The sequence below is a fragment of the Lepus europaeus genome, chromosome 13, assembly GCF_033115175.1.
Source record: "Lepus europaeus isolate LE1 chromosome 13, mLepTim1.pri, whole genome shotgun sequence".
Lineage (NCBI taxonomy): Eukaryota > Metazoa > Chordata > Mammalia > Lagomorpha > Leporidae > Lepus > Lepus europaeus.
In genome coordinates, this window is record NC_084839.1 from 40153078 (window position 1) to 40166356 (window position 13279).

The 13279-nt window shown below is 52.3% G+C and overlaps 2 protein-coding genes across 3 annotated transcripts in view; one reads left to right on the forward strand and one right to left on the reverse strand.

Annotated features, from left to right (window-relative positions):
• The window catches only part of DYNC2LI1 (dynein cytoplasmic 2 light intermediate chain 1), a 67992-nt gene extending 58816 nt beyond the window's left edge, over positions 1–9176 (forward strand). The window contains exon 14 of the transcript XR_009867796.1: positions 8722–9176. The gene's annotated coding sequence lies outside the window, so the exon portion shown is untranslated. The remainder of the gene's footprint in view (positions 1–8721) is intronic.
• ABCG5 (ATP binding cassette subfamily G member 5) overlaps positions 1–13279 on the reverse strand; it is a 29603-nt gene that overhangs the window by 15798 nt on the left and 526 nt on the right. For both annotated transcript variants that reach the window (XM_062209358.1, XM_062209357.1), the window contains 5 exons: positions 12773–12894; positions 6591–6727; positions 6418–6516; positions 1770–1902; positions 154–293 (listed from right to left, as the gene is read on the reverse strand). In XM_062209358.1, coding sequence (XP_062065342.1) covers positions 154–293; positions 1770–1902; positions 6418–6516; positions 6591–6727; positions 12773–12894 — 631 coding nt within the window. The remainder of the gene's footprint in view (positions 1–153; positions 294–1769; positions 1903–6417; positions 6517–6590; positions 6728–12772; positions 12895–13279) is intronic.

The window sequence follows — 13279 nt, forward strand, 5'->3', positions numbered from 1 at the left end:
AAGTGAGTCTCCACCCGTTGCCCTTCCTGAGTCAGGAGTGTTGGCACCAATGACTCCAGTCATTCCTAATCGTACCCTGCACACTGCGATTCCCAGCTCCACGCACCATACACCCACCTCGAGGAGCCAAGCAGAACGGGAGACACTGCTTACCTGGAAGAGCTCGGAGCGGGGCTGGTGGATGGTGAGGATCACAATGCGGTCTCTGCGCGCCAGCTCGGCCAGGAGGACCACGATCTGATTGGCAGTCATGCAGTCCAGGCCTGTGGTTGGCTCATCAAACAGCATGACCTCTGCCCACAAAGAAGGGGCAGGCTTCTTAGCCACTGCCCAGCCCAGGCTCTCGGCTTGGAACTTGGAATGTTACGCAGTGTCCTTACTGAGCCGCCATGCCTCACTCAAACGGTTTGTGGCAAGAAGTACCTGCCTGCCAACTGGCTTACAGCCTGGCCCCAGGAGACACAGCTTCACCTGGGACGACCCAACTCAGCCGCAGAGTCCAATCAGGTGGAGCTTAAACCTCAAGGGGGACTGGATCAGGCCTCTTACATGGGGCATGGGATAGGGACTGCTGTGCTCTGTCCAGGGGCCCCTGGCAGGGAACAAGGCTAAGCAGGCGGGCACCGATTTGTTTTGAAAGGGCTGAGAAGGAACCTGGTTAAAAAGGCACAACCCTTGTTCATGTCAGTAGCACTTCCCAGTACTTAACAGGGTCTCTGTACTGCAAAGGAATCTCCCCAATGAAGCAAGTCTGGGGGGAGAAAGGCATTTGGGTTCTTTAGAGGTTGTTACTGTAGCTTCCTTCTACCCCCGAAGTGACAGGTGCTCCTAGGAGCATCTCTCTGACTCTTGTAGGAGCAGCTGACCGTCTGGTGACCAAGCACCATTTGAAGAACTGGCAGGCTAGGACTACCCAGGGGAACAGAAGTATCCAGGCACCATATACCACCTTCCAGGTGCATGTATGAGGTGAGGTTTCCCCAGGTCAGAGGAGCAACCAAACCAGGCAAGGGCCTCACTCCCCACCATGACAGCCCCTGACCCACCACACGCACACTTGGGTGTGCCACTTTCCTGCTTTAATTCCTGCCGTGGCATAAGACGCTTCTAGGAGACCAAAACTCACTGTGTTCCTCCGGCAGACACGGTGGTGCTGCTCTACTAAGAAATAAGGATGGACACAGGGCAGGGCTCCCTATGCGTGGAGGACACTCAGGGAGTGCAGAAACGCAATGCAGTGCTTCCGAGAGCAGTTTTGTAGGTGCGTCTTGACTTATGATGGAGTTACACCCAGGTAAATCCACGGTAAGTCAAGAATAGTGTGCATTGCAAATGCACAGAATCCACCTAAACTTGACCACACAGCACGCTCCAGGGCATTGTCTGCTTCCCCTCGGGATGGTCAAGCTGACTGGGACCTGTGCTCCCTGCTGCTGCCACTGCATCGAGAGAGAGAGAGAGCATCGTACACACGTCGCTGGGAAAAGATCCAAATTCCAAATTTCAAGTACAGCTTCTACTGAACGCCCCTCACTTTCCCACCAGCACAAAGTCCAGCAGTTTCAACCTGAGCCATCGTAAGTTGAGAACCGTACGTGGATGATGGCAGCGCGTCAGGAAATGACTATGTGGTATTCCCCCAAACACCAAGTACCCAGGGGTTCCAGCTCTACACACACTCCGCTTTCCATATGAGGACTGTGAAGAAAAGGCCTCAAATGTCTAGATGACAGAAAAGGCAGGAAGTAGCCGGCCTGGGTCCCACTTACTGGGGTCCTGGATAAGCTGGGCTGCGATGGACACGCGGCGCCGCTCGCCACTGGAGATGCCCCCGAAGCTGTAGCTGCCGATCAGTGTGTCGGCCACGTGGCTCAGGCTCAGCTCTGCCATGACCGCCTCCACCTGCAGGAGACGCAAAGCCCAGGAAGGATGGCCGTTGCTGCGGCTGGTACTTCAGCTCACGGCTGGGGTGGGCACGAGGGAGGCGGCCCACCTCCCTGGAGTGCACGGGTCACTTTCAGACTCACTGCTCCCTGGGGAAATCAAGCCTCTTATAACCAAATCTAAGTTGGCTTAAAAATCACAACAGATGGGGCTGGCACTGTGGCGTAGTGGGTAAAGCCACTGCCCACGGCACCAGCATCCCATAAGGGCACCAGTTTGAGTCCTTGCTGCTCCACTTCCTATCAAGTTCCCTGCTAATGCGCACCTGCACCCACATAAGAGACCCAGAAGAAGCTCCAAGCTCCTGGCTCCTGGCTTCAGATCAGCCCAGCTCCAACAGTTGATGCCATTTGGGGAGTGAACCAGTGGATGGAAGATATGTCTGACTGTCTGTCTCTCTCTCCATACTTTGATTTTCAAATAAATATTTTTTAAATCACAGCATAATACACGTTGTCAGAGTTCAGTAAATAATATGAACTTTTTAAAAGTCCCTATGACATGAAAACTGCTTATACTTGAGGCAAGTCTTTGTGGCAGCAGGTAAAGTGCCACTTGGGATGCCCATATCCCTGACCAGAGTGCCCAGATCCTGTTTTGGAGTAACTAGTTCAAGTCCCCACCATTCTGTGCTTCTCATCCAGCTCCCTACTAATGGGCCTGGGAAGGCAGAGGAAGATGGCCCAAATCCTTGGGTTCCTGCTATCCATGTGGGAGACCCAGATGATGCTCCTGGCTCCTGGCTTCATCCTGGCCTTGCCCTGGCTTGATGTGGGCATTTGGGGAGTGAACCAGAGGATCTTTCTCTCTCCCTTTCCTCTCCTCTTTCAAATAAACAAATCATGTTGACTTTCCTTTTTTAACTTTGACAAATTGCTTATCTGCACTTGAGGGAATGCACTAGAAAACGATGGACACTTCATTAACTCCTGTTTTCTGATGCCACCATCAGTCCAGCCCACCCACAAAACACCTCCAAAGGCATAGCTAAAATATAGCTTATTTCCATGAGTTTTAAAACTTGATTATAATAAATAGTTTATATGTTTTAAGGAGTCCAATTTGATTTCAACTAAGCCCATTTTTCCCCTGTGTAACCCCAAAAAGCCTAGAGTCTCATGTGGTCCAATCTCAGCAGGATTTTGCATCAAAAGATTATAATCCAGCAGCCCAAAGCAATTAAAAGTAATTCCAATCTTTACTGGGATCTTTTTAAAGGACTTTAAAGGGAGCCCCAAATTATAGCCCCCAGCCACACTCTTGAAAATCCCCTGTCCCCAGTTGCCCTTACTCCACTTACCCATACGGCTCCCCGCAGCCCTCCCTGCTCCTCCTCCTCTACCTCCCTGTAACAATCACAACTGGAAAGAAATATTTGTAGCGACTTTCTAATCAAGAGGCTTAGCTGCTTTCCTCCTCTCCCCCTTTCCCTCCTCAGTGTATCCCCTCACCCCTGAGCCATCCAAAATTCTCTGTCTCCACGCCGGCCCTTTGCTGATTGCCCCTGTGTGCTTCCCGCCCTGGTGGAGATCCGACAGGAAGAGATGGAGAAGCAGCAGTGTGGCTTGGGGGCAATGAGTGCTGTTCTCATACACCCCTACGGAGACTCTGTCACCTTGACAATGAGAAAGGAAACAAAAGCACTGCACTAAGCAAGGGCAAGCTAGGTTGGAGTAGAAGAGGTTGATTTGTGGAATGGAATTCGGAGAAGACAGGGAGTAGGGTCAGGGGCATTGAGGAACCTCTGATGAAGGAGGCACACATCTGAAATAGATACAAAGGAATAATAAGAAAGACATAAACTAGTGCTGCCTGATTTGGAAAAAATAAAAATAAACAAAGAAGGGTCTCCTGTTGCCATCGGAGCAGAAGGACCCAGAATCGAGCTGTGCTCCACGGGGCCAGGCTGATGCACGAACCCACTCGGCAGTTCACTGAGCCTCCTCCTCTCAAACCTCAGGGCAGACAGAGGAGACACTGATTTACTCTGCCCCGGGTGTTTCCTGCCTGGAGGCCACCTCCACGTATTGCAGGTGGAATTCACAGAGCCTTTGAAGAGGCGGAGGGGAACAGCAAGTCCAATCTGTACGCTCTGTAATCTGATGGCATCCTTGCGGTAACCCAGGAGCGATGCCCCGTGGTTCCCTGGTCACAGAAGAGACAGCAGATTCTTAGAGAGCTCCATAAGTTGCCCGAGGACCTGCCACCACCAAAGGGCACAGCAGAACCGGCTGTGCTCGCTCAGGTGGCCCACGAGGCACAAGGCTTAGCCAACAACCTGCTCACAGCAGCCATGCTTTGTGTTCAGGTGCCTTGGAAAACAGAAGCAGATCTGCCTAGGGTCTCCTCTGTTGCCCCGAGCACTTCCTTCTCAGTACAGGACTCCATCAGGATTTTACTCCTCTGATCAGAAAGACCCCTCCAGCAGGAACAGCCCTGTGCTTTCTGCCCCAGCTCTGCCACTCCCAGGTGTCTGATCTTAACCTCCTTGGGTGTCAGTGTCTTGGTCTGCAAGATGAGAAGGCCTCTCTCACAGAGCTGATGACAGAATGAAAGGGAGATAGTGTGATGCCAACAAGCCCTGCCTAGTGCCAGCCAGATAGGAGAGCTCAGAGTACAACCTGTGAAACAGCAAGAACCTTGTAACACCTTCCGAGTGATCTAAGGTAACCCCTGGGGAGGACCCAAGGTCAGGCCCTGCTCGGTGAGTGTGAGCATGAGGGTCCTTCTGGGCGCCAGCCCCCTGCCAGGCTCCCCCACAGTCAGAGCTACACTCTCAAACAAAGAATGCTGTTTGCTCACCCAGGCATAATAAGCAAGCGTGCGCCCTGGGGAGCTGGCCTGGCTGCTGTCATTGGCTCCCTGGCTGCTCCAGGCCTCCACAGCCCCAGCAGAAATGAAGCAGTGTTTCCAAGGGAGGTTTACCTGCAGCTACTGAGAAGACACCTGCATAACCAGCTTTTTCTCTTTTTTTTTCTTTTCTTTTTTTTGACAGGCAGAGTGGATAGAGAGACAGAGAGAAAGTACTTCCCTTTTGCTGTTGGGTCACCCTCCAATGGCCGCTGCAGCTGGCGCATCTCACTGATCCGAAGCCAGGAGCCAGGCACTTCTCCTGGTCTCCCATGTGGGTGCAGGGCCCAAGCACTTGGGCCATCCTCCACTGCCTTCCCGGGCCATAGCAGAGAGCTGGACTGGAAGAGGGGCAACCGGGACAGAATCCGGTGCCCCGACCCGGACTAGAACCCGGTGTGCCAGCGCCGCAAGGCAGAGGATTAGCCTGTTAAGCCACGGCACCAGCCGCATAACCAGCTTTTACTATGCCCTTATTATCCATTATAATAGTGCTAGAAAATATTATCATTATTTTAATGTAACCTAAAATGTAATCACATTAGCTTATTAGGCAACTAGCAGTAATAATAAGCAATGTTAAGTGTCTTTGACTTTATATATGTGTTATGTTAGATGTTGAGCTAAGTAATCCAGTAGCTACATTAAGTTGATTATTGTACGACCCACACCACTGCCCGTTCCTGGCCCTCGCTATCATACACTCCCCCTTTCCTCCACCTGGCCAGATGTGACCCTACCCTGACCCAGGTCCAGGAATGTAAAAGGGAGGTTTAAAGCTTGAGATAACAAACAGCCCCTACGATGGAGTCTGCGGTGATGTTGGGACTTATCAGAAGTGTCAACTTGGCCTAAGCATTCCCCTAAAACCTGCTTGTACATGATAATAAAAGCTCTGTAAGAATTGGGCTCGGGGCTTCTTGGGGGGCTTCCTCTCCTGGAGGCACTGGGAGGCCCGGGTTCGAATAAAAATGACCCTGCTAATTGGCTTCAACTTCGGTCTCTGGTGGTGTGATTTTCGGGGGACCACGGACTGGACTGCGGGCATAACACTACTTCCAAACTGGGGACTTTTAAGGAAACACACTGAACTCTGAAAGAGCCGACAACTCAGTGGTTTCTCCCTTCATTAACTAATCCAGTTTGGAGTCAACGTGCCACAAAGCAAGTTGAGGAAGAAAAAAACAACCCAGCAAATAATCCTATCTGTTCCAACATAGAGCTGGGAGAACCGGCCTGTCCCATAGAAACAATGTGCAACATTTCAGGTGTGCAAGCTTTTCGTAGCCGTATTTTGAAAAGTAAAAAGAAACAAGTGAAATTCATGGCTAGTAACGAACAGCATCATTGCAAACCAGTAATCAATAAATTAAAAATTTCTTGAGCGATTTCACCTTCTACTTGTTGAGAGGAAGCACCTGAAATCAAGGATGTGTTTTTTGCAAGATGCGGCGCATGCACATCTCAGTCTGGTTCCATTTCCAGAGCTCATAGGGCTGTGGGGCGGCGCAGGTGCAGCGAGTGCCAGGGGCAAGCGGGGGTGGGTGGGGGGCAACAGGCAGAGCAAAGTGGGGGCTGTCTCCCTTGGGCTTGTCCCCAGCGCCGGCCCGAGGCCGCACCCACCTTCTTGTGCACGGCGTCGCGAGAGCCGCGGCTCACAGCCAGCAGCGCGGTGTAGTGCAGCGTCTCGCGCACGGTGAGGCTGCTCAGCAGGGTGTCGCTCTGCGGGAGAGGGGCGGTCAGAGGGGCGAGCCCGCGGGCGGCCGGGGCGGGAGACCGGGGCGGGGCGCGCGCACCTGCTGCACGTAGGAGAAGCAGTCCTGGAACTGGTTCCGGCGCAGCGCCCGCCCATTCACGCACACCTCCCCGAGGAAGGTCCCCTTGCGCCACAGCCGCCCGGCCATGGCGTCCAGCAGCGTGGTCTTCCCTGAGCCTGGAGGGGCGACAAGAGAAGGTCTTGGGGGAGTCCTTGTGCCTCCCGATGGGGAAGCCGCCCTGACCTGCGCTCTCCTGGCTTCGTGGGTTGAAGTCTCATGACACAACTGAAGCTCTCTGGTTTGCGCCTATCATTCGGGCCAGGACTGACACTGCTTTGTCGCTTTGTCTGCCCGTTGAAGGAGAGTCGGAGCTGTTGGAATTTCTTTTTGTCGACCCCTAGGGTGGTCCCGTTGTACCTGGACCTAGGGGCCATTGCGTAGAGCCTTGATGACCACGTGTGGGCCCTGGCCAGCGTCAACAGCAGCAGCTTGAGAGAAATGCAGAGACTCAGACTACAACCCGGACCTACTGAGTCCAATTCTGCTTTTTAACAAGACCCCCTCCAACCCCGGGGATTTCCCTTGCAGAGGAGGGTTCCAGAAGCTCAGGCTTAGTGAGTCCTTTGCTAGAACCCAGGGGGCACAGCCTAGGCGGCTGTCACCGAGAACACTCCCGCAGAGGGGCTGTGCTCAGCGCATGGCCGGTGCATACGGTCACTGCCGGCGGACACGTTTCCTCTTGGTTTGCTTTCCTCTGGGGTTAGCAGTCAGGGGGTGCCTCTAGGATAAGAAGCCAGCTGTCCCCTCTTTGTCACATTGGACAGACCATTAACATGGACCCTGAGAGTCCGGGGAGACAGAACAGACTTCATTAGCCCTTAGCTATCCAAGGCTGTTAAGAATTACTAACATGGGGCAGGTGCTGTCGTGTTAAGCCGCCACTTACACCTGCGTCCCACATCCAAGCTACTTCACTTCTGATCCTGCTTCCGGCCATGCACCTGGGAGGCAGCAGGTGCTGGCTCAAGTACTTGGGCCCCAGCCACCCATGCAGGAGATAGGGATGGAGTTCCTAGCTCCTGACTTCTATTGGGCCCAGCCCTGGCTGTTGCAGGCATTTTTGGGGAGTGAACTGTTGGGTGAAGATCTCTGTCTGTGTCCCTCTCTCCATCTTTGTCCCTCTGTCTTTCAAGCAGATGAAAATAAACAAGCATTTTAAAAAAGAGAGAGAAAATAGGCCAGAGGCTCTGAACCACCTGGGCAGATGCAAGAGAACCCCTCTGAGGATATGATGTCTTGTGCAAGGTCAAGGAGATCTTTGGTTCAAATATTTTAAAGAAACTGCCTGTTGCTAGGAGGGATACACAGATGAATAAACTCCTAGAGCAGCTGGCTTCTGTTCTAACCCATGGCTGGCCAGACTCAGAATCAGCCCAGTGTGATAGGTCAGGGTGTAGAAGACAGGAGAGTGGTTATGAAACAGTGAAATGTGGAGTGGGCGCTCGCTGTAGCTACTACGATGCCCACATCCTGTATGAGACTGCCTGGGTTCGAGTCATAGCTCTACTTCCGGTTCCAGCTATGTGCTAATACAGACCCTGGGAGGGATCGGGGAGGGCTCAAGTGATTAGGTTCCTGCCACCCACCTGGGAGACTTTGATTGCGTTCCAGGCTCCTGGCTCTGGCTTCACCCAGTCCTGACTTTTGCAGGCATGTGGGGAGTGAAGCAGTAGATAGGAACTCTCTTTCTGTCTCAAATACATATGTTTGAGAGAGACCATACATCATATGTGGATTGCCTCCACTCCTGATTCCAGTTTCCTGCCAGTGTGCACCCTGAGAGGCAGTAGATGATGGCTCAAGTACTTGGGTCCCTGCCACCCAAAGAGAGATCCACCTGGAGTTCCCGCCCCTGGCTTTGGCCTGGCCCAGTCCTGGCTGTGGTGGGCCTATGGGGATGAACCAGCAGATGGCAGATATCTCGCTCTCCCTCTCCCTCTGTCACCCTGCCTTTCAAGTAAATTTTAAAAAGAAGACATCTCAAGAGAAAGCTTAAGATATTATGAACTAAAAAGAGAAGAGACAGATGGCTGCCCTGGGCTTGTCGTTGAACACATGCCCTGTTATTTCCCGCTGTGGTCTCAGACCCACCGTTGTGGTTTTCTTCCAGCCTATACATTTCTGGAATCCAACCTCGATTCTGACCGAAGCACCCGACAGCCCGCAGTCTGATTCCAGTCCCACCACTCCGCCAAAACTGGCCTCCAAGGACATCAAGCTGCCTTCAAGCTGCCGGATCCAGTGAACCCTCCCCTGCCTGCTGTCTGGGCCTTCCATGGCCACTGCGGGGCTCTACCCGGTCGGCCTCTCTCTCCTGGCTGTGGGGTTTACATCAGCCAGGAGGGCTGCTGCCTCTCAGCTCCCTCCGGGGCCTCCCCTGGACATCCTGCTCTGCTCTTGTCACAGAGTCTTGCCGAACTGCACTGTGCCAGCTGGGAGGAGGCCTCTCCGGAAGCGGATCCCTCAGCCCTGCCCAAGCCCTCAGCTGACCTCTGACCCTGAGACAGAACCTCCCAGTGAAGCCACTGCTGGCTGACCCCTGGCCCCTGGAAACCCTGAGAGATCATAAATCATGCATTTGGCGTTTACGCCACTAAATTTTGGGATGCTTTTTTGAACACAGAAATAGGTAAGTAATTCCTTGTTGTCAAACGTGTCAACTACTTGTCAACTCATTCACTGGGGAGCCAGTGGGATGACCGTGCTCACTCAGAGAAAGACATGAGGAACTGATATGTGCAAAGGCACTTCAAAAAGTTCATGGGAAAATGTACTTACAAGATAGTTCATTTTGGTGCAGAAAGGTTTTTTTAAATACACTCACGGTTTCTTTATAATACATGTTTTCTGTCAACTTTTTAAAGACTCCCTTATAGAATCAGTGGAGAAAAGGCAGGTGGAATAAGATAGCAAAGTTCACCACAAAAATGATGAATGCCCTAGATGGCAATAAAACCATGACCCACGGGAGTCTTTCTTTGAAAGGACAGAAATAATTTGTAACTAAATAATCTGCAAGACAGCATCCAGCCCCAAGTCTGGCCCTGACTGACAGCCGGTAGTGAGTCGGGGTTTCCCTTGGGTGGCAGAGGCCACCACTGTCACCCACACTCCAGCGAGACTTTGAACGCGTAAGCCATCTTTCGCCTCACTCATAAAGACTGGACAGACAATACTGCTTCAGATAAGACGGCCAGTGAGCCAGGCTGGTTTAATGAAATACCATCATTTAATCAATTAACTTCTTCGTATATTCAACAAATATTTATTGAGCACCTGCTATATGGCTGATGTTACTCCAGGTGTTAATGATACATACAGCAGGAAAGAAAGCAAAGGCCCCGCCCTTGAGGAACTTGTGCCCTATGAGTTCGTGTTTGGCATAAAGGACAGGCATTGCCATAAAACTGCGATTAGATATATCACCAGGAACCAGCCCCTCCCCCGACATGGGACCCCACCCACTGTTCTGCCGAGGTGTGCAGGAGACGTGTCTGGCCTGTGGGACACACTTCTGGGAAGAGGAGTTCAATTCCTTGTTGACCTGAGAAGTAGGACACACCTCTGCCACAGGCACCACAGCCATCGCTTGAATCCCACTTATGAAATGCAATGAATGGGAGGGCCAGCGCTGTGGCATAGAGGGTAAAGTTGCAGCCTGCAGTGCCGGCATCCCATATGGGCGCTGGTTCGAGTCCCAGCTGCTCCACTTCTGATCCAGCTTTCTGCTGTGGCCTGGGAAATCAGTAGAGGATGGCCCAAGTCCTTGGGCCCCTGTACCCACGTGGGTGACCCAGAAGAAGCTCCTGGCTCCTGGCTTTGGATCAGCACAGCTCTGGCTATTGCAGCTATTTGGGGAGTGAACCAGTGGATGGAAGACCTCTCTCTCTCTCTCTCCCTCCCTCCCTCCCTCCCTCCTTCTCCTCTCTCTGTGTAACTCTTTCAAGTAAATAAATAAATCTTTAAAAAAAAAAAAAAAGAAATGCAATGAATGACAGATTATCATAGGGATAGCTTGGCTTTTTTTTTTTCTTTTAAAGGAGTACATTATATTTATCAAAAGGAACTAGAATGACTTTGAGTGTGATCGTACCTGTGTATGGTCAGTAACTGTTGAAAAATGGAAATAAGAACGGATCGGAAATGTCAGGAAAATGTACCAGCTTTGGTTAGTGCTATGGTCTCAATGTTTATGTCCCAACAAAATTTCTAAGTCTAAATCCTTACCCCCAGGAGGTGAGACCCATTAGGGGGCGATTAGGTTACAAGTGGAGCCCTCTTGATTGGAGTTAACCTTTATAAAAGAGGCTCAGGAGTAACCCCCCTTCCGCCATGAGAGGTTAGGGTGAGAAGACAGCTGTTTATGAGAAAGTGGTCCCCCACCAGATGCCCTCTCTGTCAGCCCCTTGCTCTTGGCCTTCCCAGCCTCTGGAACTGTGAGAAACAAATTCCTGTTTTCATAAGCCACCCCATGTGTGGATTTTTGTTAACTGCAGACCCAAGGGGACTAAGCAAGTAGTGGATTCCTCTTCATCTCATCTTAACCCACATCTATTGCCATCGCGCTGTGCACCTGCTATGATGGAAGTGTGGCTGTGCGTCTGCAGAGGCTGACTGTCGCAGTCTGTCTTCTGCTAAAACAAAGTCTGAGGCTGGGGAATTTATAAAGAAAAGAGGCGCATTTAGCACAGACCTTGGGGGGCTAAAACTCCATCTGCTTGGCTCCGGTGTATCACAACACGGCAGACAAATCATGGTGAAGACACACACCAGAGGGAGAGATTGCATGGCGAGCAGGAAAACCAGAGGGATGCAGGGGCCAGGCTTGCTCTTTTTATAACTGGCTCTGGCAGGAACTAACTGGGGTCCTGTGAGAACTACATTAATCCCTTCTGAGGACTGCATCCCCAGTGCCACAACCACCTTTTGCTAGACCCCACCCCTTGAAGGCTCCAGCACCTCTCAGTATTGCCATACCAGGGACCAAGCTTCCAGCACAGGAGCCTTTGGGAGACAAACCATATCCAAACCACAGCACTGCCCATGCCCAACTTTCCTGTGGACTGGCATCCCCCACCTCTCGTAAAGAGTGTGCTAAAACAGAGTGGCAGTCCATGTCCACAGCTGGCAAGCAGTGGCTCCATCAAGAGGCTCTGGGGAAGTCCATCTGTCAGGATCTCTACCTGTAAGGTGCCACACAGAGCAGTGCACCAGTGCAAGGCCAGTGCACCTGTCTCCCAGCTCCCCGCCTCACCTCCAGGAGCTGCCTCAGCAAAGGCCCTCCCTTCTCAAGCAAACACCTGGCTGGTGCAGGGACACAGAGACAAATTCAGCATTCAGACTGGAATGCAGTTCCCCTGGGAAAGAGAAGGACCCCCCAGGGAGCAGACACATAGATGGCCTCAGTGTGCTGTTAATGTTCAGTTTCTTAGAAGAGGAAAAGATCTAAAGCAAAGTTGATCTGATGTTAGTACATGAACATTTAAACATTATTCTCAGGGCTGGTGGTGTGGCGCAGTGGGTTAAGCCACCACCTGCAATGCCAGCATCCCATGTTCCTGGCTACTCCACTTCTGATCCATCTCCCTGCTAATGGTCCAGGAAAAGCAGTGGACGATGGCCCAAGTACCTAGACCCTTGGCTCCTGGCTTTGGCCTGGTCCAGCCCTGGCATTGCAGTCAGCTGGCGAGTGAACCAGAGGGTGGAAGATCTCTCTCTCCGTCTCTCCCGCTCTCCCTCTCTGTCTGCAATTCTGACTTTCAAATAAATAAGTAAATCTTAAAAAAAAAAATTACTCTGTGTTCTTGACTGTGTATGTGAAGTGCATCATTAAAAAATGACCAGTGGAGTTAGATGTGGGGGTTCAATGGGCATTTTGGTGCCTATGAACTCCTTTTCCTGTTTCAGGGCAGGGGAGACCCGTGCCGGGGGCCTGGCGTCACACACACAGGACACAGCGCTCTCTCGAGGGCCTTTCTGAAGATTCCATGTTGGTCCCAGGTTCCATGCAATCAGGCAAGCCACTAGGTTTCATCCTGATACCAAACTTGGGGCCTCCTTGCCACAACTTCAACCTGTTGCTTTGATGTGGTGTGTAAGGCAAGCCAGAGCCTTACCTGGAGACGCCGAGAACCCACCCCCTCACCCCCACCCCCGCTTACCTGAGCTCCCTAAGATGCACAAGATCTGCCCGCTCTCCACGTACAGCGACACATCTTTGAGGATCTGCCTGTTCCATCGCTGCTGGCGAGACGTGATGTCCCACCAGGGCCCGACGTGATTGCTTTAAAGGAAATCCGGCGGGGGCAAAGGCAGCGTGGGGTCCTGGAAGGGGCCAGACCCCTGTCCCCAGCACTGATACCAGCTGTGCCCTACCCCGGCCGTCCCTGGGCAGGTTCCCGCCTGTGCTTCCTCTGGGGAAGTGACTGCAGGCTGCCGGCCCTCCGTGCAGAGTGGCTCCCTCAGGTGGCCCGCATGCATTCCCGCCCTGGTGTTCGCAGCTCCCCCACCCCACAAGTTCCCTCCGTCCACTTAGGGCATGCTGGAGACCCCCGGGCAGAGAGAGGGCAACAGGAAGGGGTGAAAGGCAGAGGCACAAGGCAGGCTTTTTTTTTTTTTTTTTAATCCCTGGCCTTGCCCTGGGCAGGAGGAGGGGCCACTCACTCTTG